Genomic DNA, 27,363 nt, shown 5'->3' with positions numbered 1-27,363 from the left:
ATGATTATTTGTATTTTTGTGTGTAACTAGTATACAATAGATAGAGAAGTACGTACCTACTTACACTACTGCATGCCTCTAAACAGATAACACAGAGACATAGAACAATGCCTACATTTATACATGCATATTATCTCAGACAGTAGTTAATAGCTTATTGCGTATACGAGTCAACCAACTATATTATAGTGCTGTATGCGCAGACTGTTCTATCAATCAATATTTTATCAGTTGTGTACACTTGACCAGTATCATTGTGTGCGTGAGCAGAGAGCTTGGCACGGATATTGCCGCGCACACTGTCGGACAGTCAGCCCAGTTGCGCGTGCGCAGCTCTGCAGCGCGCAGAGTTTGCTTGGAGTTAGTGAAATTTGACAGTAATGTAACCTAACGAAGAACAATTCTAGTGATTCCTCGTGAATACTGCTTGCAAAATACGTTAAAATTGTACCAATATAAACATGGAGTGTTACACATCTGACAGTGGCGACAGCGACAGCAGAGAACAAAAAACTCTTGATTTATCAAGCCAATTATTGGATTCTACAAGCATATCGTTAGAATTGAGCGGAATCATCGACGAAAAGGATTGCGCGGAAAATTACGAGATAATGCTCCTTAACAGCAATCGAATTAAAGCACTGCCAGATACAATAAACAGGTTTTGCAACTTAAAAATATTGGATGTAAGCCACAACGGACTGGTTAGTCTTCCAGATGTATTGAAAAATTGTCCATTGACATCTCTAATCGCCAAAAACAATCTACTAAGAAACGAATCGCTGCCCAAATGTTTCTTCTCAACGAAAAATACACTAAGAGAACTCAATTTAAGTGGAAATCAATTAAATTTCTTTCCAGAACAAATATTAGACTTACCTTCGCTCAAATACCTCTATTTAGGCGGTAACAATATCGTAAATATACCAAAGGATATTTGGAAATTGAACAGGTTTGTATATATTTTTTATAGTACCTAACATTTAGACCTAAACAATTTAGTTTTAGACTTAAAACAATTTTCACATTTTTTTCCTACTTACTACAAAATCCGAAGGAATTGCTGGGTACTTAATGCTTTAATATCAATGGGTAAGTGCATTTTATATCAATGTTATACATGTTATGTTGTGCACGTTTACAAATGTTAGTGGTCTCATTAGATAGCGCGCTTGTCCGAGCTCGTCAGTGTTCAAGCTGAGGCAATAAGTTTCAGTGACAGCCAATCAGGGAGCAATCCTCTGTCCTCTCATACCAAGGCGATTTGTAGACTTTTTTGAATAACTTGGTACATTGTGCATGGATTTGAATTTTGAAGCACTTCAATAGAAGGTAGAAATCTTTATGGCTCGGCTGCGGTGTCAATGATACAGCTAATTTCTGTCGTGTACCTATCAAGAAAATGTACACATCTTGTTCATAAAAGTTTAGGTGATACACCGTTTAGCGAGACTGATGCGATACAGTGAGCCATATGTAGGTACGATCCTAGTCCCAAAAGATATATTTTAATATATTATTAAATAATTAAGTCATAGAAGAATCAAACAAGCATACTTTCAACATCTGAGGTCGTTCGTAGACGCATTGTTCTAAGTACGACCAAGGGCTCGTTCTTAGAACAACGCATTTGCGTATTTCTCAGGGAAATACGCAAATAATTGTCAAGTCTCTTCTTTACCTCACATATGCGTTGTAGAGTATTGCATTACTTCATAGTTCATATTATTGTTATAATACATATTTAGTCAGTAATAAATGGAATGGTGGTGCTTCCAGACTCAGATAGGGTTCTATCAGCTTCAATGTATTAAATCTTAGGTAGCCATTACGTATAGTGACCACTTATACCTCATGACTCGTTTCAATTCCATAGGATTTAGCAGAACTTAAGATTAAGCAAATTTTATGTCTACTTAAACGTTAAACAAATTTAGAACATAAATTAATTATACTTAAATATTTCCTAAAACAAAGATACAATTTTTCCGAGAGATCATTTTTCATTATTATTTTACAGCAAAAAAGAACACCGTCTACGTAATTTTACGACAGTACATATTATTAGCATAATATAATAATTGTATCTACTTACATATTTAATAACAATCATGTTATCACACATTTTTATACAAGTCATGCCAGTCAGATGTTTATTAAAACATCTTTTGTTCTGTTTTTAATATGGTATTAAAATATTTTGATATGGGCACATCAGCTACTATACAATATCAATGGACAAAGGCAATTCATTCAAGTATGGTGTAGGTGTATGAAACTTATTTAAATATAAGTACATAAAAATTGCTTTATGTAACATAATATCCATATACATAAAATCCTAAATACATAAAGAATATAAACCTGAAGTCCTAATTTTAATTAGGTTAATGATTTTCATATGTAGACAAAGATAAATAGATTTTGATTTCGAAAAATTACAAAGTTACCTATACTAAAACATAATATTATAACAACTGACTTTCAATAATTTAGTGAATTAATTAACGGTTAATTCCAAATCGAAATTACGCTACAATCATTTACATTTATATTGAATAATGTCTTCGAGGAATTTTAGCAACATAAGTAGTTATTGTCGATTTATGGAGTGAACCCTTTAGGGTTGAACTACGGAGCACACCTCTATTTCTGTCATTTTACAGCAGTGTTCAAAGAAAGAAATACTGCCGCTACTATGATCCGGGAACGTGTGGAAACGGAGATAGGAGTATATATACCAACTTACCCGACTCCCGAGGGATTAAAACTTTCAACTTAGCCCGTCGGGAGTAGCAACGCCCCTATGGCCGACCTCGGGTAGAATTGTAATTATATCTGTGGTGGATTACAGATGTTCATGGGTGGTAGTAGCCACTTACCATCAGGTGGCATACCGTCCACCTCGTTTGCTACCTCTTTATTATAAAAAGTGTTGAGACCCATCTATTTTTTTTTTGTTCTGTTCTGTGCCATTCTACTCATACTTAGAGGTACAATCTATATATATTGTTGTCCCTGTAGTTCCGGGGCCAGAATAGGGCTACGGTATCCCCTCCCTGTCGTAAGAGGCGGCTAAAATTGGGCTTCCGGGGATGCGGACGGCAAGAGTGGGAGCTCAAACCCCCCGGCCAGCGACCCCGGGATGGGTGACGTTAAGTGTCGTATAGCTTCGTACACACCAGACTGTGGGGCGAGCGCCATGTTCACCTGTGCGGGGAACGGGGCAAGGCGCTAAGAGGACCTACAAATACCAAAAGAAATTTTAGATTTAATTCCGCTATATAATGGTGAGACCCGCGTAGTGAAGCGTGTATTAATATCGAATTAGAATCTTTAAAAATTAAATCTGGTGAAAGTTTTTTAGACTTTTCTAACAGAATTCAAGGTGTTCGTTCGTTATTAATGTCAAAAGTGAATACAATTAATGATCAGGAGTTAAAACGCGCTAAATTAGTTATTTACAACAATACGGCTTTGAATGTATTTTTATACAACCTTCCTGAAAATATGGTGCGTATCGTGAGGCTCAAATCGCCCACAACCCTAGAAGCAGCCTTAAGCATTGTCCTTGAAGAAGTTAATTTCTTAGAACAATATAATACACGTAATCGCATTCATGGTAGTAACCAAATTTTGGAATCCGGTTCAAGGTCATCGGTACGCTATCCAAATGGAAAACAACAGTTTTTATCACGTATCCACTAACTACCAACAAATGTGTAAAATTATAGATTGGAACGCATCCTATTCTCAAGAATTAATAGATATGAAAATACATACAGAGTTTATACGTGATATTACTATAGAAAAATATAGACAACTTGTTCCGAATAAACGTTCTAAAAGAGGACTTATAAATCCATTGGGTTCTGTTATAAAGTTAATTACGGGTAATCTAGACCACGATGACGCAATAAGATATGAAAAACTTATTTCTGAGCTAAATCACAATCAAATCATTACTGAAAAAAAATTAACAATAGTCTCTAAAATGTTTGACAGCTTTATTAATGTGTCTGAAACAATAAATCAGAATACTGTAAATCTTCATAATCGCCTAGCAAAGATTGAATTGCTTTTGAAAGATTTAAGTACTAAGCAAAACGATTGGGTTTTCTTAACCTACCTTACAGGATTATTTTCAATGTTCACGAGTAGTTTTCATACTATCTTTGCTCGGCTAAGTGAAATTGAAACAGCATTAGCATTAAGTAAAATTTCAGTATTACATCAATCGATTGTTAATTCCACAGAATTATTGTATCATCTAAAGTTAATTTCTGACTATGGGAGTTTGGTATATCCACCAGTAGAGACAAATTTACTAAATATCGAGGAAACCATTTGTGTAAAATCCTTTATTAGAGATAACCAGATTACATTTATAATGGAAATCCCACTTACTGATAAGTCAAGATATAATTATTTTAAGATATATTCCTTACCAATTTTCCATGAATCTAAGAACAAAACCTTAGCTATAATTCCTAAATTTCCTTACCTTCTGGCGAAAGGGATAAAGTACTTACCGCTGATAAAACCTTGTCGTCCATTGTCTGCTGGCGATCACTATCTCTGCACTGCAGACAATCAAGCCTTATACAACGAACTTACCTGCGTCGAGCAGCTGATGAAATATGACAAAGATCATACACCCTGTGAACAGCGTGAAATACAAATTGAGGAAGTTAGAGTCCAGGAAGTCAACGCAGATAGCTGGCTCCTTTATAGTAGATTGAGAACGACCCTTACTAAGCAATGTGGTGAAGAGATCAGTAAACAGCTTGTATTTGGTACTTACCTGGTTACACTGGATGAACCCTGTGACCTACAAGTCCACGGAATTCACCTTCGTCATCGTATTTTTGTGGAAACTCAAGTTATAGAAAGGATTCCTGTTGTAGAGTTGTCTCAGTTGCACGTCAATATGACTCTACCCGAACGAAGTGTAATTAATATGAAAGGAATTAGTCTAGACGAAGTGAAATACATGGCCTTTTCATTAAAGCATAGTGAAGTGATAGAAAGTGTTTTAAATAAAAAGGTGGACATTAGCTTCAGTGACATTTTAGGATACGTAAGTTTAGGTTTAGTTATTTGCATTTTCCTTGTATCTTTGATTTATATAATTTGGCTAAAATCGCCGAAATGTTTAAAATGTAAGAAAAATTATCGGAATGATTCTAAACTCGAAGCCTCCGATAATTTTCCTCTTAAGGTCGGAGGAGTTATGGAAACTACAGAACCCTCTGCCTTAGATTAGCTATAATTACATATGTATAAGCCTATGGCGACAGCCTAGATAAGATTAGCCAAGTCAGCGGTCTGGGCCACCGCATGAGACCACCGTGTAACGTTGCAAAGTCAGCGGTCTGGGCCACCGGATGAGCCCACCATGTAATTTTGAACTTAGTCATTAAACCAGCCTCCAAATCGGCAGTACGTCTTTTATTTTAAAGATCCCAGTAAAAATCCTGAGATAGTTATAATTAAATACGGTTTACACGCTCAAACCAAAAGTAGATTGACCATAGAAAAGTAATTTATTATTGCAGTTTTTTCGTCCCCGCTAGAAGGTTAGTTAGTGTCAGCCATGTTAATAATAATCAAGAAAGTGCCTATATATTTTTAAGAATAAATCATGCTAATTATGAATCATTTCGATATTCATTAATTAATAATTGATGATTGGTGCGGTCATAGTTTAGTAAAGATACTTCGCCGCCTTGAAATTGAATGAAGCCACAAACGGCTTATTATCGTAAGTTCTTTTTTTGAATTCTTGACAAATAAAAACATTTTTAGAGAAAATTTACGAATAAATAACTAATACAGCGTAATTTACATGAATTTACATAATAAATAAATAATTATTTCAAATATTTTAGGGATATTTTAGCACGGACACGTGGCAAAACTTTTTTACGCAAGTATTTCAATTCTCAATACTGGGTACATTTTCTTGTAGTTAGGAGTGAGTAATCTTTACTAATCTATGGGTGCGGTACGATTGCAGCCGAAACCAATCGAACTTAGATATATCTATGCGTGTACCAATTTTTAGCTTAATCTGATAATTGGATGCGATAATTTAATTATCATTCAACTTCTCTATCAACAAAGTTTTTGGTATTATAAACAAAAAAATACATTCAGCAGAACGTACCTACATCGTCCTTCTTCGAAGACAGTAAAAACCTGGACTAACCTTGGCAAAATATTGTTGACTGACATCTCATAGTTCACTAGTTTCATTCGTTTATCATCATATACCATACCTAATGGCTTTACACTTCAAATGTTCAAATAGTTCAGAATAAATACAAAAAATAAATGACTTGAAAACATTCTCAGATTAGTTTTGATACCACAGATATGTCTATATTAAATACGATTGTGATCAAAGTCGATGCGCAATATTTTGAATTTATCTTTCTAGATTCTAAAATAACAAAAGAACGGGGATTGTGAGTTAGCAACCAAATAAATTTTAATGACATTATGAGTAAAACAATTTTATTCAGTACCTACTTGCAATAGAACGAGTGATGTAAAACTATAGCCCGTTAAAAATAGGTTTAGATATCTTTAAAAAAGGTCAATGATTAGATTTGATTTTTTTTTTATGAAATAAGTTAGTGCTGGCTTAGTATGTGCTATGTGGTAACTTGAGCGTCGGTGGACTATTATAGTATTTGCATCACGCAAGTTACATTATAATATAAGTAGGTAGGTATATAGGTAGGTACATAACATAAATCACAATGCGACGTCGTTCGAAAAACGAAAAACTCTTCTTAAACTATTCTCTGATCATTGATAGTTTTAAAGAGTACAAGAAATCATAAGTTGTACAGTATTTCTGGAATATAATAAAATAATGCATTGTCAAATATTTCGGCATCTCATAGCTGCACTACATAAAGATGTAACAAGGTAAATAAAGATTTACCTTGATCTTCTGCAATTTGACGTAGCTTTCTAACGAGAATTTTGTCTTAAATTTATAATAAGTGATAATATATCTAAATACCTACACAACATAATAAATCGTATCTGTGACAACAATGATTATGCATCTTTTGTAATGGGGCCTGTGACGCTCTACGTTCTATCATTTCACCTTACTAACAATATATATTAGAAAATATTAATGCAACAGAATACTATAACATGATAGGAAGAATAAATATATTTATTTTAGATTATGTTATTGTCGTGTAATATTCAATACGAATACCTATTTATAATATAAATCCATAAAAATGCGCCCCGAAGAAGATACAAGACTTTGTGATCTTAGTATACAATTAATGTCTAGACTTTACACTTGAAATTTATAGGTTCTATATTTCATAGATAGAAACAAACCCCCAAAAACTGAAACCTGTGTTGAATAAGTACACCCCTTCCATAGTCCACTATGTAAATAGGTAGTCCATTCGATGTTTAATATTTATAATTATTGGTGTAAACGTTTCTGTAATTTATTAGGTTACTAGCTACTCTGTTTAAAAGCTGGTAATCGTTATTTTCTATAGTACACAAACACATTGGGGATGTAAACTCATCAGGACTTAAGTTATGCATGGGTTCCTGAACATTTCTAATGTAAAAATTAATAACCCTGCCAATCGATAGTGCTTTTTGGTTAATAATCAAATACAGACATACATTTACGTACTAATAATACGTTTTTATATTAGTTATCATTGTCCTGACCTAATAGACCTCTGATAATGCTGTTCTGCTCAAAATATCTATGAACGTTCGGGCACGTATAATGTTAAATTTTATCATTGTTTAAACATTTCGGTTGCATTGTTCTTATCGTCCACATACCAAAAATATAAATGTATTCAATCATAACCACGGGTATATATATATAGTGCATGAAATATGACGGACTAATTTTCAAGGATTAATAGATTTTTTTTTGGTTTTTAATTTTTAGTAAATCTCCAATAAAGGCTCCATTGCGAATCAACTGCATGTATTATTGTGTGATGTGTCTGCTTGAGAGTGACAAACCCAACAACTCACACGCAAATTTTTGTATAATATAATCTAATATGTATTTTTCGTTAGCTTACAGATATTATCGATAGGCGGCAACCAAATAGTCGATGTTCCGGAGTCAGTGGGAGCTCTCACTAGTCTTCAAGCTTTGGTACTAAGCGACAACTTGATCGAACAGCTGCCACCGAGCATCGCCAATCTGAATCAACTTCGCTCTTTACTAATACATAAAAATAGACTAAAAACGCTGCCTACACAAATAATAAAGTTAAAATGCCTTACTGAGGTAGGTCCACTGATTTTAATGACCTATTTAAAGATAGGTACTTACTTACTTAGTACTCTTCCTGGTAAGCTGTAGGCTTTGGTACCTTGTAGGCTTAGGTATCTACTAATAATTAACTTTCCAATTTATTACTCAAGAGAAATAAAGCAAGGAGTTTTATAGTTATTTCATTTATAAACCAGTACCTACATGGACTGCAGTACAAGTTAACATTGCATGGACCACATATGTACCTACATTTGATACTTTCATTTCAAAAAACACAACGGTATAACAAATTATGGAGGAATACAACATTAATAAACTAGTTGACACAATCGAAATGTAAAACCTGTTTGCATTGTAGGCATCTCATAAATATGGATAACAGTTACAAGTATTCGTCAAGCATAGATGCGTTGCATAGATACTTAGATTAATAATTTTCTGAAAATGGTGATGTTCAATTTAGGTATATACAATCTTACTTTTGAAATATCAAGGGCGTCAAAGACGTTCTGTTATGAGTAAATTATAGCTATTTGCGAATATGCCGGAAGTACTCAATTCCCGCTCGATTTAGCATCGTTTACACTTTACGACCTATTAGGTACCTGCCTACGTCATTCAGTATTGCAAAGTTGAATAACAATGATCACTAATCCATCTCGGCTATAATTTGAAACTTTTTTTTTCAGCTGAGTCTAAGAGACAATCCCCTTGTCGTAAGATTCGTCAGAGACATGACCTTCCAACCGCCGTCTCTGCTAGAGTTAGCGGGTAGAACTATCAAGCTTCACAACATACATGTGTTAGCTGGCGATGTACCGTTTACCTTACTAAGATACCTCAAAGCTGCGCAATGCTGCGTTAATCCAAAGTGCAGAGGTTTGTCATGTGTATCTTAAAATAAATGTAGATAAGTAATATAATATATACATTACCTAATTCCAATACTTATATAAGATCGAACCGCGCTGACTTTTAAAGGTAAGCAAGATTGGGCGTGGTCGGGAAGTGGATATGTGACCGCTAGTAGCTTGTTTGTACCCGACTGCAGGATGTCCGATTCTTTGGCACGTCAGCAGCCCAAACGGATTGGTAGATTTTAACATTTTTTATATAACATAGGAGTAGCAGACGAGCATGCAGTTCACCTTATGGTAAGTGACTAGTGCCGCCCGTGGATATATGCAATCAAACCTAGATTGATCACCGATGAGCCGCTACTTCTAAGGACTAAGCTGGAACGCCCGCAAGAATAGGTCTCCCTTATCACACCTTTCAAACCTACCTACCTAATAACACTGCTGTTATTAGGTAGAAATAGGTGTGGCGGTGGTGCTGCTGGAGTCGGAACTACAAAGGGTTCTACCACCTAATAATAATATGATATGTCCAAATTTTGGGAGTGACATAAATCTTTATTTTTATTAATTTTTTTGATTATTCTCTAGTCATATTTGCATCTTTATTTCGTGGCTTGGAGTTGTAAATGTTTATAGATTTGTTAAAAGTCAGGAGACCCGTTAATTATTTATTAATTCATTATATTTTTATACCTATTTCGTATTTGTATTTATCTTGACAGTAACTACATATTACATTATTAGTAACATGTAATTCCGATATAGAGCGTTACAGGCGCCAAAAACGATTTTTAAAACAAATCTGAATATTTACAAAAAATATTGTAGATTTGAACTAATGCCGATAACCTAATTAACCCAAGTGTCGATTAAGAGAACAAACAAAAGACTAAACGATTTAATGAATTATGAACTTTGACTTTTAATTAGATAATAATTATTGCGTTGCAGGTGTTTTCTTCGACAACAGAGTTGAACACATTAAGTTTGTGGACTTTTGCGGCATGTACCGTATTCCACTTCTCCAATATTTATGCAGCTCTAAATGTATCACGGGAAGCTGGGAGAGTCGCGAAGTGGACAGCAATCCTCACTCGCATATGATGCGCAAAGTTCTTCTGGGTTGATCCTTTTACATGAAATACCTTTTACATTTTACGTTTTGCAGAACTAATTTTATGAAAACTATGCCTGTTAGGCATACAAAACAATTATAACCTACATATTCGCAATGAAATAAACTTCATTATAATAATTTTACGACATTCAGATTTTAACAAAATTCATAAATCTATTTGTTAATTTTCAGCAATTCCTCTCTCTTTTATTTTTATGGAATTTCTCATAATTTACTGGTGAAAAAACAACATGTTGCATGAGTACACAATATTTTCTATAATTAAATCTTGTAATCAACTTGTTTTATAATAATGTATAGTGTTAAAAGAAATGTGATAATTGTTTTGTATTTTTTAATCAAGAAGTGTATATTTCGTTGTACAAAATTATATTTCAAATGTTTATTTTCAATGTTATTGTGGGACCAAAATAAAACTTTACATTATATTCTATACATTATATTGATGTTAAACTATAACTAGTTATTTTAAAACATATCATTATACTTATTATTTAACCTTAAAATCAGTTTTATTCACTTTCTTGTATGAATTTCCTCCTAACTTCTTTCCCTCTAAGAATGGCTGCTTTAAATAATTTGCAGTAAAGTTCAATAGCAATGGGAGTGTCATCATTACCAGGCACAGGATACGTGATTAAGTTTGGATTACAATTAGTATCAACTATACCTATGGTGGGTATTAGCATCTTTGCACTATCTCTCACAGCAGTATGTTGATTGAGAATATTATTTTGGGTGTTCAGAAATATGCACAAATCAGGCAATCTAGTGACAGCACCAAATTGATGATTTGCATTAGTAAAGATGCCACCTCTCCAAAATCTTGTATGGGCATATTCTCCAGATTCTTGCGCTGTTTTTTCAACTAGTTGTGCATTAAGAGCATTTCTATTAAAGAAGCATATAATACCGCCTCTGTATGCAATATGTGCTGTGAAGTTGAGGGCTTTACGAAGATGTTCTGCTGTTATGTCCAGATCAAATATTAGATGTCCTTGTCTTGAACCATAGAGGTATTGGATCATATTCTCATTTAAGGAACCCTCTTTATGTCCATAATGTACTCTGGCATCAAAAAGGTCTTTTACAGTAAAAAGATTGTGTACTTGGAAATAATCTGGGTGTTCTAGAGGATTCTTTTTAACCACGACAGCATCTGTAAAGAAGATAGTTTTTATATTTGAATAACATACAAGTTTATTTAGGATGTATTACTTCCAAAATAATAATATTTAAACATGTTGAAACAATAATCAGAAAATAAATATTTCACATTTGCATAAAGCTACAAATATTTTGTATCTTATTCTCTGGAGAATCCCAAAAAATGGTTTGTTTAACTGATGCTAAAATTATAAAATAACACATTTGGGAAGACTTGCATGTGAGCATCGAAAAATATTATCTTTAATAATTCAGAAGTAGCAATTGAGAATGCAGTCCACCTGAAGGTAACTGAACACCACAGTTCATGGACATCTGTAATCAGCCTCAGATAAGATCCTGTTAATAGCCCTACCTGAGGTTATTCGCAAATGCATTTCTACTCCTGAGGACTAGTTTGGTATATCTACGATAAGTAGCCCTTCAAAATACAACACAGCCTTGCTAATATTTCTATTATTAAGCAGAAATAGATTTAGCAGTTGTACCTACACGGTCAAACATCACAAATAAAGATTATATAGTACAAGAGCTAAGTTGTACTATCAGATTTGAATATTGCATGCATGCAAATGCATCTGTTCATTCTTCTCTCCTTTTCAATTACATTTCAACATAACCTAACATAATTTGTCTTTTATTTATTCTTCTATCTACTCAAAATGTCACTGTGAAATTGTATTATTGTATTATATTAAGTTTTGTCATTTAGTTATTCTTTATGAAATATCTTAAGATAGAGGGATAAGAAGAGGTTTAAAAATTGTGAACTTAATGCCTAAACGTATCGAAAGTATAAGTACTAAATAAATAATAATCAGATGCAAATTATGGAATATCATAAATTGGCATGACTTGAGTACCATAAAATACACTAACACTCAGTTTTCATATAATATGAATTTTATACCTTCATTTGATTTCTCGATGGATTCAGGTTGTGCAGCAGTAGATAACTTCTTTACACATGCTAGGCTATTTTTCACCGGACATCGTCCTGTAATTATATAGTTATGCTTATGAGAATGTTAATAAATCAAAAGACTAAGTAAGAGTTTGGAAAATTATAAAGTCTTACCAAGATATCGAGTAAGCATGATTGAAATTTATGTTAAAATTCAATTTTAGGTTCAAAAAATTCTAAATAAACCACAATAAGCTGTCAATGTCAAATTAAACTGTCAAATTGTTGATTTTTAATTTCCTAAGTAAAGCAATGAGCATTTTTTTATATTACTTTTAAATACTTTATATTACCTTATGTAAATTAATAATAATATTTTTTTTATTTATTATTAAAGATTATTATTAATGAGTAAATTTAATATATTTGGTTGAATAGATTTCTTAAAAATGTCCACACCTTAGTTTGTTTTGACAACCTAGCAACATTATAATGATCAGAAAAAATGTTGGACTATTAAAAAGTAGATAAGGAATTTTGTTTATCATTCGTATTTCCAGTGAGGATGTATGTCCCCAGTGCATATACGATGATACGAATGCAGTTTGCCGGGTCATCTTGCAATTTTAGAGCCGGTCCACACGGCGCGTTGCGTCGACGTTGCGCTGTGGGTGCGTCGTTTTACATACTAATAATCATAGTGTTCACACGGTGCGCGCGTCGACGCAGCGCAACGCGCCGTGTGGACCGGCTCTCAGGTATTGGGGGTTATTAATTTATTAACCTTTAGAGGATAATTTATTCCTCCTCCGATTTTTTCATATTTGTACGAGTGTACTCCTGAGTTCCTATATAGATTACTATCAAAGAGTATAGTAACCTAATTACTATACTCTTTTTTCCTGAGTTTACTGACTACTATACTCTTGGTTTACTGTTCTAAGAACGTTTTACTGTTTTTCGATATTGGTAACACTAATGTCACAATCAGTCAGTGTCACAAATGTGAAATGACAATGACACTTGTATAAATGTGAATAATACGCTTTTCTATTGATCGTTACTGCTAAAATAAATATCAATTAATTCATCCTGAATCGGTTTAATAAATTCATTGAATAAGTTTAATAACGATTTATATTGTAAGTACACCATAAAAATGGCAAAGAAGAAAATAGAAGATCTCGATCTATATGAAATTCTAGGTCTACAAATCACCGCAACAGAGTCAGAGGTAAGGCAATCAAATGAACACTTTTTATGCTATTTAACTATAACTACGTGTAATAATTTCATTAAAGTTCTGATAAACTTATAATTAAACTACTTTTACTTTCAGATCAAAAAAGCTTATCGAAAGAAAGCCCTACAGTGCCACCCGGACAAAAATCCAGATGATCCAAAAGCTGCAGAGACCTTCCACGAACTATCCCAGGCATTGGAAATATTAACTGATGCTTCAGCCCGTGCCGCTTACGACACTGTTCTCAAGGGCAAAGAAGCAGCCAAGTTGCGCCATAAGGAACTAGATAGTAAACGCCGAAAGCTCAAGGAAGATTTAGAAAGGCGAGAAAAAGAAGCATTATCAGGCAAAGCTGATAACCTCACAGCTGAACAAAAACTTGCTGCCGAAATGGAAAGATTGCAGAAGGAAGGTAGCCGACTATTACAAGAAGAGTTAAAACGAGTCAAGGAGAAACTCAAGCAAGCAATGTCCCGATTCAGTGAACCAGTCTGGGATTCCAGTCTCAACAGAATCAAAATTAAATGGAAAGCTGAAAAAAACGATGAAAGTAATGGAGGATATAACGAAGAACTTTTGAGGAAATTTTTGAAAAAGTATGGAGACATTGTTGCTCTAATTATATCACCTAAAAAGAAGGGCAGTGCATTAGTTGAGTTTGCTACAAAGGATGCATCAGAAATGGCAGTTGAAATAGAAAAAGGTAAGAACATTGAACATGAACTTGATTGTCTAACTACTGCTAATGTATTCTTTCTCGAAAGTATAAAAAGAAAATTACAAGAAATGTTTTTTCTTGTGTTTTTGTTAAAAAAATGTTAGGTGTATATAAATTGTCATTTCTTTATATATTATTAATAATTAAATAATGATACTTAAAACTTTTGTTTTAGGTTTACCAGAGAATCCCTTGGAACTAAAATGGGTAAATGAAAAACCAGTACTTACAACAAAAAAGATCATTCCAGGACCCTCATTAGTATCTGACAGAGATTATGAATCTCTTGTTTTAACAAAAATGCGTCAAGCAGCAGAGAGACAGCGATTAATAGATGAAATGTTAAAGGAAGATCAAAAATGTACCATAGAATAATAGAACAGTGTATATTTTTTTCGTTTTTTATTTATTCTCCTAATTCCTATATCAATACCTTCATCAATCAAACTTAAGACTAGCTTTTAATGTTAACACAAACCTTGAATATAAAGACTTAAAAGTATCCATACATCATGACTGACTCATATAGAATTTTAATGCCAACATTAATATTACATTTCTTATATTTAAAACAATACAAAACAAGGCACTACTGCAAAAATATACTTTTTCACCTGTATTGTTTGTACTGTATTGTAGAAAGTAATTATAAAGATGATATTTCCAGTTCCACATTTGTTACCATCCTTGGTGATATGTACAAGTAGGTTTAGATGTATACTGATAGTAATTGTTCATACAAGCCGAATTTATCTGTGACTGCAATGTTTGAACAGTTTCTACAAGAGCATTTATTTTTTGTTCTAACGGTTCTACTACACATTTCATCACCTTCATTACTTCACTTACAACTAAATTAATGTCCATAGTACTATTGTTAGAATTGTTTATGAGTGGGGTATCTTTCTGTAATTCAGGAACTGTACTTCCACTATTAGATATTAACTGTTAGCTTTTTGTATCACTTTTAAACATAGATTCAAAAGGCTTCCACTCTTTTAAGAATTCCAAAACTTTCTTCCTTTGCGCCTCTCCGATTTCTCCTTGAGGGTTCTTCCACAGACGATGGTCTAAATCCAACATTCCACCAATTATTTGCTGTAAAATAAATCATTTGAAGTACCAAATAGTTTGAACCTTATATATATAAAATTGATTTGGCTAATTTTAGTTTAGAATAATTTGTGGAAGTCCAGGGAAGGTTTATGTATGAAAAATATTTCATAAATAGATTCTGAGGCGGTACAAAGTTTGCTGAGTCAGCTAGTAATCAATAATAAAATTAAAAATAAATTTTGCATACCTGTGCAAATGTTTCTGGGAAGTCATGTTGATCTTCAATAACATGGGCAAACCCTGGGTCCATTCCAAAATCTACCCAAAAATAAGGTAACCCCTTTGGCACACCTTTCCTAACATTCTTTCCTTTCAACTCTATAACTTTCTTGTTCATAGACCACTCAGTTTCACATTCAAGAAGTGCCTTCTTAAAATATATGGCTGCCATGTCACCAACATCTCTAGGTAAAGGCACACAATTTATAGCCAAATGTGGAAATCTGAACAATTTAATTGCTGTTTCAAAAAATACTACATCTTTGTCTTGTTTGTTAAAAAACTGAGTGATCATATTACGATAAGTCTGTAAAAGAAAAGCAGAATTATTTTATCCTTTAAATTAAAAAGTTCATATAACATGTCATTTATTTTGCATATTATATACAGGGACCATTTTACTTGTAAGGAAAACAAACAACAGTCTTACTTACATTATATACTACACATATAAAGATAAAAAAATAAAGTTGCTTACCATTATTTCCTCCCAGACATCTTCATCTACAGAAGTAACACATGGATGATGGTGTATTGTTGTTATTATACAGTGTCCTTCAACTAATGATCTCTTTGCTGGTAATGACAAGTAAACTTTACTGCCACAGCTTATCATGAGGTGTTTTAACATACTCTTAGATTCAAAGCAATATTTACAATTCTCCTGAGACCTCTCCATCTTAATATTCTGCCTTATAGCATATTTCTCATCAAGTTTTGACTCTTTAACTGCTCGTTTATTTTGTGATATTCTCTCCTCAAACAAATCTTCAAGATTGTCTGACTCCTTGCATTTACTCGCAGCCATAGCAAACTGTACTTCATCTTTATGATTTGAACCATATTTTTCTTGTTCAAACTGTAACAAATTGTTTTTAAATGTAGAAGACGAGAAGTACATTTATAATACAGTCATATAAAAAAAAATTCAAAGGTATGTGAAGTCTGCCTATTTGCACTTAGAGCAGTGGACTATAGCCTAATCTTTTTATTATGTAAGAGGAGAGACCTATGCCCAACAGTGGGAGAGACATTGGTTAATGATGATTAAAAAATATTCATTTACTAATGAATCAACAAGTTATAGAAAACTAGCATTTTCCATTCACATGTGAATTTAAACAAATGGTTATTGGATTAAATATTCAAAATATTAGAATAAACACACTCACCATTCTTGATATGTCATATTTGTCATCATTTGCAAAGTAGTTGACTCTTCCACTAGCATTATGGGTTTTGACTTTTCCTTTCTTATCAATATTATCACCATAATCCACCACAGGTCTACTGCTACCCGATGGAGTTGTTTTTATCAGTAATACTGCTTCTTTATCTACATTTGTAGGTTTATGATCAGGATTCTGTTTTCTATAATCCTTGGCAGCTTGTAATTTTGCTTTCAATTCTATTACTAATTTTGCATCACCCATTATCTCTGCTTTTACAATCTTGGCAGCCAGTTTATTCAACTTTTCATCACTTAAACACAAATTATTTGTTACAACTGTATTTTGTTTATCTGTGTCCAATTTGATTTTGTCAACTGTTTCCTTATAGACCGATGATTCATATTCTAAAGAATAATCATCTTTCTTTTTCCAATTGTAAGATTTGCCATATGTGTCATCTTTTCTTTTCTCATCATGTCTTCTTTTAGAACCGTGCCTAGACCTATGTTTTGAGCTTTTCGAGTTTGAATCAGATTTCGAATAATAACTATCTTCATCTTTTGGTTTTATGAAAGTATTCGATTTTCGAAATTGTTCTGATGTTTGAGGTATGCCAGTTCCACCATTTTTCCAGTAAGGGTTGAGCTCTCTGCTGCTAGTCGAGGGATTGTATGAATCAATGCGTTTCTTGTCATTGTCCTCGCGTTTGGGTTTGATGTCGTCCTTTGTAAAGGTTTTTAATGCACCGCCCATTGACATCCAATCATCACGACTTGTTGATGCATTAGAGTTTCGTTCCACCTTTTTCTCTACCCATTCGTCTGATTCTGAGCTGCTGGGACCTGAAGACTAAAACACCCAAAACATTAACTCACAAATATCGAAATACAAAATAGTAACCTGTATTTATATTTTGTCCCACAATCAACTGTTGACCCTTCAAGAGTCAAGAATGAGGTGCTTTTGTATTTAAACTTCTTAACCAATATGTACTTACATTGACGCTTACACGCCTAATTTTCTTCTTCCTAGGACGTTCTAACAGTGCATTTCTCCTATCATCCATATTGTTAGATTAATAAATCTTTGCAAAAATCCTTTTATAATTCAGTTTTATTTGCGTTAAATAGCAAAAACAACAACCCAGACTACCACCACGAAGGAAGCTAAAAACTAATTTATTTGATTACACTAATATTTCGTTTATTAATGTAATTTGCTTCTTAAGATCTCGATCTCAAAGAGAATAGAACCACAACGTTTACTCGGTTTCAACTTAACTTCAACGAGAATATATTTTACGATTTACTTTTACTCAACTTCTCAAACAAGTATTCTGAAACAAATGTCAACATGAAGTCTTGAAAAAAAATACAGACGACTAAACAAAATTATGTATATCATATCATAGAGTAACTCATACATAATTTGAAATGATATTTTACTCGTACTCTGTAATCTGTATGGACAGTGGACACAGACTAATTATCTTTAATAGACAACAAAACGCTCGTTCACTTTAGGTCGGCCAGACAGTTTTTCATTGATTGCCGACTGAATCCGACTGATAGACTCTAATGTTGAAATGTTTGTTAATGCTTTAACAGGTTACTATACTCTTGGCTTTAATCACGGTTTAGCATACTTGGGATGGTTCGCAGCAAAGAGTATAGTAACCTATATTCGCAGGTCAGGACTAGCAGTTTTACGCGAACTATAACAAAAAAGGAAAGGAATAAAAACAGGGTAACGCCGGCAGCGTTTTGAGAACCGTGCCAAACATGGCTATTACAGATTGTTCATTTTATTTATATATATTTTTTGTAATAATGTACATATATTAAAGTTGTAATATACATTAAAAGTAATTATTTAGTTATTTCGAAAGTTATTAAAAGTTTCTTATTTACGTATTTTTGTAGTAATGTAATAAATAAATATTAAATATTCTCACTTAGGAAACTTGTTTTTTACTTGGTTCGCTTTTAGTTTTAGGATAAATATTTCATATTCTATAAAATAGTATTAAACGTTGTAAAGATCATCTTGGTTGTACAACTGTGTAAAAAGGTCTACAGGTAATCGTAGTTATAGACAATATTTCTTTCCCATAAAAAATCATTGGATTCCTCTATAAATAATATGAGCGATATTTATAGATGATACAATACAATACAATCCTATACCTATAGCTACCGTATCTACAATCTACATAGTATATCTACACGTAAAATAAATAATTTGATTACTGGAACTGGGAAGAGCAATGTATAAAAAATGTTTAAGCGAATAGAATTAAAGTTAATAACGAGTTTTCAATGAAAATTGAATACCAAGATGTACTGCGTACTTGTTTACGTCCAGCGCAATGCACCTTTTAAGTTGGTGTAAAAAGTGAAATCTTATTCGGAGGAAACAGTAAACTTTGTACGTTTTGTGAATGATTATGATTTGTTAGTGTTATAAAAGGTATTTAGATCGAGATACGTTTCGGTGTTCGAGTTACTTCAATATATTCAAATATTGGTACGTAACGTGCATGTTTTCACTCATTGAATATTTAGTTATTGTGAATTCTAAACTCGTACTTAACTACTTACGACATGCAGGTAGGTAATTATTGATCGCTGGACATCTACGCATTGATTATAAAGTACTTTTTCTATTGTTTATCGAGCCCACTGGCATTGTTTGATGTTTGTGAAGCGCGAATACTTGACATACCCAGAAGTGTTCAATGCGTGAATCACCTCTGGGTATGTCAAGTGTTTTTTTGGCCTCTTGTAGTGTTGAAAGTTTAAAACTATTAAAGTATTCGATTTTGTTCTTGATGCATTGTGTGATATTGTATTTCTTTATGTTTTTAGTGATACCAGTCAGTTAGCAGTATGTTCTCTAAAAAAAAGAAGAAGCCACTGATATCACCACCAAGTAACTTCGAGCACAGAGTCCACACAGGATTTGATAAGAGGGAAGGAAAGTTTGTGGGACTGCCATTGCAGTGGGCTTCACTTGTTGGAAATAACCAGGTAAACATAAAATAAATGATACAATTTGGCTGATTGAGACATAGCCTTGTATTGCAATTAAAGCTCAGCAAACACAAACTATTCACTTATAAATGAATGAGTAAAACAAATATTTAAACCATACTGCAATTTAAAACAATCAAGTAAAAAGGTATGCAAATGGTGTCCGTCTGTAGTCTTCACGTTTGAATTGAAAGTTGAGATATTCACACTGCTTACTGTGAATTAATAAGCTGTCTTGGTTACAGCTTAAAATACAATGAACTTCTCCTGGTAATAAGTTATATTGTATTAAAATATACTTATAAAACTTTGTGTTTATTACAGATACTAAAATCAACTAACAGACCATTGCCATTGGTTGACCCCTCAGAGATTACACCTACTGAGATATTGGATCTAAAAACGATTGTTAGAGGAGATCATAGATCAGCATCAGTAGCCTCAGTGGCATCAGTCCCTCGTCCCGTATCCACTAATACAACACAACAGCCCGTTCAGAACGGGGTTGTGTTGCCAAAGACATCCAATGTGGCTCGATCTAACTCCTTAAGGAGCACTAGCCCTCCACGTATTAGAAGAGATTTCCGGAACCAGCCAAATATACCACCGTCAGTACCTGAAGAATCACCGCCTGTGCCTCCAGCTCCCCAACAGTATCCTAGTTTACGACGTGAACAAAGCAACTACACCTTGAACAAACCCATCACGGAGTCCCCAGTAGAATGGTCTCAACACGCTCATGACACGGCAGTGAGAGCTGTGGCGGAAACAAATGATAACCAGCAAGCAGTAATTACTTATCAGAACATACAGAATGCGAATGTGCCTTATCAACATAACCATCCTCCGCAAACAATTTCACATGTACCTCAACACGGATTGAATGGAAATAATGTCAATATGGGTATGGAATTTCATATGTTGCTTCATTTTTGTTATTGCTGATAGTACGGATTTCTTACATCCAATCAAGAAATTTACTTGAGTGGGTCTTAAATGTGTTTACTCTGTTCAGACTGCTTGAATTACTTTTGTATGAATGCATAAAAATTGTATATTTCATTCTATATGCAGGTGTAGCATCAGTTAATAGGTGGCCAATTAACCAATTATGTCAATCTAAATGCACAAAGTGGTTACATAACAATGTCACACAAATGTGTTTTAATTTTTTTTATCACAGTGAGGTTAATAGATAAGAGCGGCTCCTTAAATTGATGAGTTTATTGTCCCAAAAAGATAAAAATGTACAGCACATTAACTGACACAAAACAGATATGGTATATTTGGGAAATCTTGTATTAATTTAAAACTTGCACAAATTATTTTGTAATCATTATCTTTACTTAATAATTGCATAGATTTTGATTTCATAATTAAGGCTTTGCAATAATTTATACATTATGTGTAATGTATGTACTACCACTACTGCTATATGACTTTAATTTATGTGGTATATTATATTTTTTTTCTAAATTTTAATGTCTTAGTTACTTTAGTAGTATGGACTTATGTATTTGTTTATCTCACAAAATACTGTTGAAAAATATCTTCACTGTTTAAGCAAGTAATAATAATTTCTGTTATTATGTGTTAAGTTCGAAAATTCAGAGGTGTGTGGATTCGAATTTTGGACCGTCTCTAATGTAAAATTGAGTTTCAAACCATTAGGCTATTACTGTTTTTCACAATCGCTGTTTTTGCCTAATATAGGCGATGCATACCCGACAACGCGTCACCAGCACGGAGTACCGCCCGGCGCCCCTCACCTGCCCCTCGCTGCCTCCAAACATGAACTCCGATTGACTCATGAACAGGTTAGATCATGTTCTTAATATAAGATGTTAAAAATAGTACATGAATATATCATTCGTGTTTTTTTGTCTGATCATTAAGTAGCAGTATAACAGAAATTGGTCTTTGATTTGACAGGTCATTCGTAAATTAATATTCGTAAATTTACTGGAGCTAATGCTTTATTAATTATATGTAAAAATAATGGCATTTAAAAAAAATAAATAAAAAGAGAATAATTATTTTTAAAATTAAAAAAGACAAACCCACTGAGTTTCTTACCGGATCTTCTCAGTAGAGGTCGCGTTCCGATCCGGTAGTAGTTTAAGAAAATATTGTAACTGACAATTTGTAAGTGCCGCCGTTGGCCTATATAAAATAAATATATTTCATTTCATTTCAATGGGAATGGGCATTAGACAAGGCAATTTCAAGTACTGAGATATTATGAACTAATCTCTAAAGAGGCTAACAAAAACTCATTTGTTTAAATTTCAATACCCATCATAATGATAATTTATTCTAAATATCCTCTGCAAGGTTCGACATTCTGGAGTTACTGTTACTATTACCTTTGTCTTTGTAATTTTTAGATGTTGGCACATATTTAAAGATAACTCTCATCAAGTAGTTACAAAGTTATACATTCTAATGACGAATTTAAATTTAAATTTGAACTTGGATGTTCCTGTATTTATGTTTGTGTTTGTGGCACCTAAGTTATAAGGAATCCTATTGGGTTATGAGTGTAAAAAGCGTTCTAATATATCATTTTCAATGTTATCAGTTCCGTGCGGCGCTCCGATTGGTGGTTAGCGAGGGTGACCCTCGTGAAACGCTGGCTGGCTTCAGTAAGATCGGCGAGGGCAGCACGGGCGTGGTGTGTGCTGCTACCGACCTTCGTACTAGACAACGTGTTGCCGTCAAAATGATGAACCTCCGTAAGCAGCAACGCCGCGAGCTGCTCTTTAATGAAGTGGTGAGTATTGTAGCAGGACTGGAGGACTTAGGGGTGTTAGATACAACATACACATACACATACTACATTGAGGGTTTATTTACAAAATGATTCATTGTAAGATATCGTTTCTGGAAGTACACCAGTGAAATAGATCTTATATAAAGCCACTCACAAATATTTAGTCTTATAAAAATGGTGCGTTTGTAGAGGTCAAGCTTGTAGTATTCTCCACCTGCTTACAAATAGCAACACTTAGCATTAACTACATAGTTCTTGGTTTATTTATTCAGTGTTTACTTCCATTTTTGTAAAAAGATAATGCTTTGTTATAATCTTATTCATTTTTAACATTGATTGCTGATTATAAGTAATATTTGTTATCTTCAGGTTATTAATCCGTTACTTAAATCAATAAATATGTACTTGTGAATAATACTGTCTCTTTTTGTCATATTAACCATAAAACAAATCATATCATGACAAAAATGTATTACATGCCTAATTATGTTATGATTAAGATCATCATCACCATTATTTTTATTACATCGGCCTTTATATCCTGCTATTTGACATAGGCTTCCCTTAAGGCATACTGCAGTCAGTCTTCGTTCAGTCGTTCTACTCCCGCTGTCAACAATTTCATACTTTGAACACCATTTAATATGTGCAGGTGATAATGCGCGACTACCCACACCCGAACATAGTCCAGATGCACGCGTCATACCTGGTCGGTGACGAGCTGTGGGTGGTAATGGAGTATATGGCGGGCGCGTCGCTCACTCAGATAGTGACCCGCGCGCGAATGGATCCAGAGCAGATCGCCACTGTTTGCAAGCAGTGCCTTAAGGTAAATAGGACTTCGAGTGCCCATTTTAGTTATATTTCATTACTATTATCCTTAAAATTTAATTTGAGCTAATTTGGCGCAAGAAAGTAATATTTTTCAAATAAAAACGATAAATTCCTGGGAATTGTTGATGAAAAATCAAAGATCTTATTGCATTGCTATGCATACATATTTTATTTAACCAGACCTGACCCAGTGAACTTCCCACAAATTATAATTAGTTATATTAAGGATAACTGTATCACCTATTAAAACTTTATGGAGAATTCTCAATCTAGCAACTTTCTTTTAAAGATTAATTTCATTAACTAAAGTCACTTAACTGGATGAATTTCCTCTCATATTCATGTTTATTAATTATCCAAACAGACTTACATATAATAGTAGAAATAAAATTATTCAGTGCTTATATACCGTGATATTCTTTTCAGGCTTTGGCATTTCTACATGGTCAAGGTGTCATACACAGAGATATCAAATCTGACTCCATTCTTATGACTGAGGATGGTCGCGTGAAGTTATCTGATTTTGGCTTCTGTGCTCAAGTCTCCCAGGTAAGAGCAATGACTTCACTTTTACCACAGTTTTTGTCATCTTTCCTTTTGGTATGATAAATATTTTTAAATTACAGGTTTATTGTTAAGGTCTTGATAATAGAATCATTATCTGTACATTTATTTCTGATTTATGTCAGAGATGACTGCAATTATAGTCTCGTCTGAAGAATGCAGACATAATCCTCACAATACCCTGCATCTATGATTATTATTGGATAGGATTCCTAACAAACCTTCAAGTTACTTATTAGAAATGACCAATGATAATGTACTTTTTTTTTCGTCTGTGATGTAGCTAATGCATTTTAATGCATAATGCTAATGTTGTTTCGAAATTATGGGCTGAATTGATGTTAATCATTAAATTATTTTATTTCAGGAACTCCCAAAGAGAAAATCATTGGTGGGAACACCATATTGGATGTCCCCTGAAGTTATATCCAGACTGCCATATGGACCTGAAGTGGATGTGTGGTCTCTTGGCATCATGCTCATAGAAATGGTTGATGGTGAACCACCATTCTTCAATGAACCACCATTGCAGGTACAAAAATGTCCAAATTTATAAATTATATGTTTGTATACATTTATAATAGTAACTTCCCATGTTATATTACCTTCCATACTTATTTATATTTTGTAATTTTTAGTTTTGACAATATTCATCTGATTTTTCTGCTAGTGTTATTGACTGACTTATGTCTATGAAGGGTAGGAAAATCTAGATGTTTTAGGGTCACCTTCTTCCAGGCTGAATTACATAAAAGTTGACCAATGACCATCTTAGTGCTCAGCTTGTAATGAAACCCTTTTCTATTTGGAGTTGGTCCATGTCAGACAGGACTCCACACAGATGTATATGAGCGGCAGTGGCCACTTACCATTAGGTGGACTGCATGCTCGTATGCTACTCCAATATTATCCTATATATAAAATTCTCGTGTCACAATGTTAGGTTCTGTACTCCTGCGAAACGGTTTTACTGATTTTCACCAAATTTTATATGCATATTCAGTAGGTCTAAGGTCTACTATCTATTTTTCATACCCCTTAGTGGGAAGGGTTGTTTACCCTTAACATTTTTTTATTTATATGGCAACAACGTTTGCCGGGTCAGCTAGTAAAAAATAAAATACATGTGATATGTTAATAATTAATGTGTGATATCAGGCGATGCGCCGGATCCGCGACATGCCGCCGCCTCGACCGCGCGGCGCCGCTCGCTGCCCGGCGGACCTGCTGGCGTTCCTGGAGTGCGCGCTGGTGCGGGACCCGGCGCAGCGCCAGCCCGCCGCGCGCCTGCTGCACCACCCCTTCCTGCGCCGCGCCGGCCCGCCCGCGCTGCTCGTGCCGCTCATGGCGCAGCACCAGCCGCACCAGCACCACCATCCGCAGTGACCGCTGCACCTAGCACACGATGCTACCGGCGTGGTGGGGGTTACGTCACGAGTGACGTAGCACCAGCCTCATCATGCGCAGTGACCGCTCAGGATAGCACACGACAACGCTACAGGCGTGTTGTCTGCTTGTGCCGCTCATGGTGCAGCACCAGCACCACCATCCGCAGTGACCGCTGCACCTAGAACACGACGCAACTGCCTGCGTGGTGTTGGTTCGTGCCATTCGTGACGTAGCACCAGCCCCACCAACACCACCATCCGCAGTGACCGCTCTGGATAGCACACGACGCCGCTTCCGGCGTGGTGGTGGTTACGTCACGAGTGACGTAGCACCAGCCCCGCCAGCGTCAACATTCGCAGTGACCGCTACAGCTAGCACATAACGCCGCTACCGAGTCGTGGCGGCTAGTGCCGCTCGTGACGCCGCACTAGTCGCACCAGCACCATTTCCATAGTAACCACTAAAGATAGCGCACGACGCCGCTACTGGCGTGGTGGCGGATACGTCACGAGTAACGTAGCACCAGCCTGACCAGCATCTCCATCCGCAGTGACAGCACACGACGCCACTACCAGGGTTGTGACGGCTCATGCCATACCCATGGCGCTACACCAGCCACACCAGCACTACGATCTTCCTCAACTACCGGGGCTGGCACACAAAACGCAACACTACCGCGTCCAGTTGCGGTCACGAGCGCTTGCTTTGGAAGGACACAATCAAGCCCATACAAATGCAATGACTTCTTCATTGCGGCGTCGTGTTGGGTCGCCCTGAGAATCAGAAATGGATCTAGCTATTTACAAAAATAATCTTTGCTACTCTTTACAATGACACCTCACAATTGGGAATAGATCGACGATAAAAAGATTTTCCTATACGAAAAAGCTGTATTTGTAAAATTTTGCTTCAGCGGAAACAAATCTCACTCTGTATAATTGCCCGGCATGCACCCCTTATCGGGCCCATTTTATGATCCTTCATAAAACAACCATTTGCTACCAACCAACTAATTATTAAATAGCCCCTTCAAAATTACACGTACAAGTGCAAAAAATGACGAATTGAGCTGAGAAGGGACTTGAAAATTACTAAAATAATTCTCATGTAACCTAAATAGCTCCTTAAGTCATTGTGATTCCAATGAGCTTAACAACTTTACGTATGGAGTAGCATGGAAATTTTGCCGCCCCCTAAAAGTGACTCATCTTGGTCACTTTATGCCTCTGATACCATGACAATGTAACCATTTTATTAATGTTTTTATTTAAGATTCTTAAAAGAAATCTTTGAAAGCTAAACCTTTGGCTATTACTTAATTGCATTATTGAACTATTTATACAAATATAATTCAAAATATATTATGGAGACTTGGATGGTTGTAAAAATAAGTATTTTTGAAAATATTTCATTGGCAGCTATTGTTAGGGTTGTGATATTGTCAGTCTTCAGGCTAAATATGAAATTATGTAATACAAACTAAAATATATAGCGGTTGCTAATGCTAATACTTATCATATAGTGGACCCAGTGAAATGAGCCTAATTTTGAACGCGTGTCTTGTATTTATTATGTAATGTATTATAATGTGCCTATTATTTATATTAAACATTCCTTACTTAAATTAACTTTCCTAGACCTGAATGGTTAAATTAACTTCTACAAATATTGTATTTTCTTGAGCATACATTTATTATTGTTGAAATTATTTATCTTGCTTTATTACAAGATAACGTTGTTTGTACACATTTGTTGAAATATAACTTTGAGTATATTATTATATTATATACTTAGTAATATTGACGCAACATATAATGATTAGTACATATAATATTCATTAAAATTAAATATCCCCGTCCATTTGGTGTGTTCTAGTATTTACAACTCTATAGTACAATTCTTAGATTTACAGCATGAAATGATAAAATCATTGTTTTT

The 27,363-nt window shown here is 34.5% G+C and overlaps 5 protein-coding genes across 7 annotated transcripts; 3 read left to right on the top strand and 2 right to left on the bottom strand.

The window, feature by feature from the left end:
• Positions 1–255: 255 nt before the first annotated feature.
• Positions 256–10,283, top strand: LOC140744081 (leucine-rich repeat-containing protein 58). Its single transcript, XM_073075549.1, has 4 exons — positions 256–952; positions 8,092–8,308; positions 8,986–9,175; positions 10,108–10,283. Exons 1-4 carry the CDS (start codon positions 462–464, stop codon positions 10,281–10,283), a joined length of 1,074 nt encoding a protein of 357 aa, XP_072931650.1. The 5' UTR covers positions 256–461.
• Positions 10,284–10,717: 434 nt separating this feature from the next.
• Positions 10,718–12,666, bottom strand: mRpS2 (mitochondrial ribosomal protein S2). Its single transcript, XM_073075539.1, has 3 exons — positions 12,540–12,666; positions 12,372–12,458; positions 10,718–11,453 (listed from the first exon to the last, which is right to left on the bottom strand). Exons 1-3 carry the CDS (start codon positions 12,556–12,558, stop codon positions 10,807–10,809), a joined length of 753 nt encoding a protein of 250 aa, XP_072931640.1. The 5' UTR covers positions 12,559–12,666; the 3' UTR covers positions 10,718–10,806.
• Positions 12,667–13,374: 708 nt separating this feature from the next.
• On the top strand, positions 13,375–14,718 carry DnaJ-15 (dnaJ homolog member 15). The gene is made up of 3 exons (XM_073075527.1): positions 13,375–13,599; positions 13,705–14,311; positions 14,502–14,718. Exons 1-3 carry the CDS (start codon positions 13,525–13,527, stop codon positions 14,699–14,701), a joined length of 882 nt encoding a protein of 293 aa, XP_072931628.1. The 5' UTR covers positions 13,375–13,524; the 3' UTR covers positions 14,702–14,718.
• A 55-nt stretch (positions 14,719–14,773) lies between these two features.
• Positions 14,774–18,195, bottom strand: LOC140744052 (CWF19-like protein 2 homolog). Of its 2 annotated transcripts, none has more exons than XM_073075506.1 (5): positions 17,831–18,195; positions 16,834–17,682; positions 16,140–16,520; positions 15,630–15,968; positions 14,774–15,424 (listed from the first exon to the last, which is right to left on the bottom strand). In XM_073075506.1, the coding sequence occupies exons 1-5, from the start codon at positions 17,897–17,899 to the stop codon at positions 15,275–15,277; spliced, it is 1,788 nt and encodes a 595-aa protein (XP_072931607.1). In that variant the 5' UTR covers positions 17,900–18,195; the 3' UTR covers positions 14,774–15,274. The 2 variants fall into 2 exon arrangements, with proteins under 2 accessions (XP_072931607.1, XP_072931615.1); XM_073075514.1 differs by having other exon boundaries at positions 17,843–18,195.
• Positions 18,196–18,986: 791 nt separating this feature from the next.
• Positions 18,987–26,344, top strand: mbt (serine/threonine-protein kinase PAK mbt). 2 transcript variants are annotated; one of them, XM_073075483.1, is made up of 9 exons: positions 18,987–19,359; positions 19,701–19,862; positions 20,190–20,769; positions 21,579–21,682; positions 22,447–22,638; positions 23,291–23,467; positions 23,899–24,021; positions 24,404–24,568; positions 25,195–26,344. In XM_073075483.1, the coding sequence occupies exons 2-9, from the start codon at positions 19,722–19,724 to the stop codon at positions 25,420–25,422; spliced, it is 1,710 nt and encodes a 569-aa protein (XP_072931584.1). In that variant the 5' UTR covers positions 18,987–19,359; positions 19,701–19,721; the 3' UTR covers positions 25,423–26,344. The 2 variants fall into 2 exon arrangements, with proteins under 2 accessions (XP_072931584.1, XP_072931593.1); XM_073075492.1 differs by lacking the exon at positions 18,987–19,359 and adding an exon at positions 19,566–19,589.
• The last annotated feature ends 1,019 nt before the right edge of the window (positions 26,345–27,363 follow it).

This window comes from Epargyreus clarus, unplaced genomic scaffold, assembly GCF_041222505.1.
Source record: "Epargyreus clarus isolate Ecla_fem2 unplaced genomic scaffold, WU_Ecla_fem_2.2 ptg000001l, whole genome shotgun sequence".
Taxonomy (NCBI): Eukaryota; Metazoa; Arthropoda; class Insecta; order Lepidoptera; family Hesperiidae; genus Epargyreus; species Epargyreus clarus.
This window is presented reverse-complemented; position numbering and strand designations above follow the sequence as displayed.

Coding starts and splice junctions, on each gene's coding strand:
- LOC140744081 (XM_073075549.1), top strand. CDS start 462: ATGGAGTGTTACACATCTGACAGTGGCGACAGCGACAGCAGAGAACAA. Junction 953..8,091: donor GATATTTGGAAATTGAACAG/GTTTGTATATAT, acceptor ATTTTTCGTTAG/CTTACAGATATTATCGATAG. Junction 9,176..10,107: donor CGTTAATCCAAAGTGCAGAG/GTTTGTCATGTG, acceptor ATTGCGTTGCAG/GTGTTTTCTTCGACAACAGA.
- mRpS2 (XM_073075539.1), bottom strand. Junction 11,454..12,371: donor CATCGAGAAATCAAATGAAG/GTATAAAATTCA, acceptor TCTTCTTTACAG/ATGCTGTCGTGGTTAAAAAG.
- DnaJ-15 (XM_073075527.1), top strand. CDS start 13,525: ATGGCAAAGAAGAAAATAGAAGATCTCGATCTATATGAAATTCTAGGT. Junction 13,600..13,704: donor TCACCGCAACAGAGTCAGAG/GTAAGGCAATCA, acceptor TTTTACTTTCAG/ATCAAAAAAGCTTATCGAAA. Junction 14,312..14,501: donor GGCAGTTGAAATAGAAAAAG/GTAAGAACATTG, acceptor CTTTTGTTTTAG/GTTTACCAGAGAATCCCTTG.
- LOC140744052 (XM_073075506.1), bottom strand. CDS start 17,899: ATGGATGATAGGAGAAATGCACTGTTAGAACGTCCTAGGAAGAAGAAA. Junction 17,683..17,830: donor TTAGGCGTGTAAGCGTCAAT/GTAAGTACATAT, acceptor TGGGTGTTTTAG/TCTTCAGGTCCCAGCAGCTC. Junction 15,425..15,629: donor TCCCAGAAACATTTGCACAG/GTATGCAAAATT, acceptor TTTATTTTACAG/CAAATAATTGGTGGAATGTT.
- mbt (XM_073075483.1), top strand. CDS start 19,722: ATGTTCTCTAAAAAAAAGAAGAAGCCACTGATATCACCACCAAGTAAC. Junction 20,770..21,578: donor TGGAAATAATGTCAATATGG/GTATGGAATTTC, acceptor TGCCTAATATAG/GCGATGCATACCCGACAACG. Junction 23,468..23,898: donor TTTGCAAGCAGTGCCTTAAG/GTAAATAGGACT, acceptor TATTCTTTTCAG/GCTTTGGCATTTCTACATGG.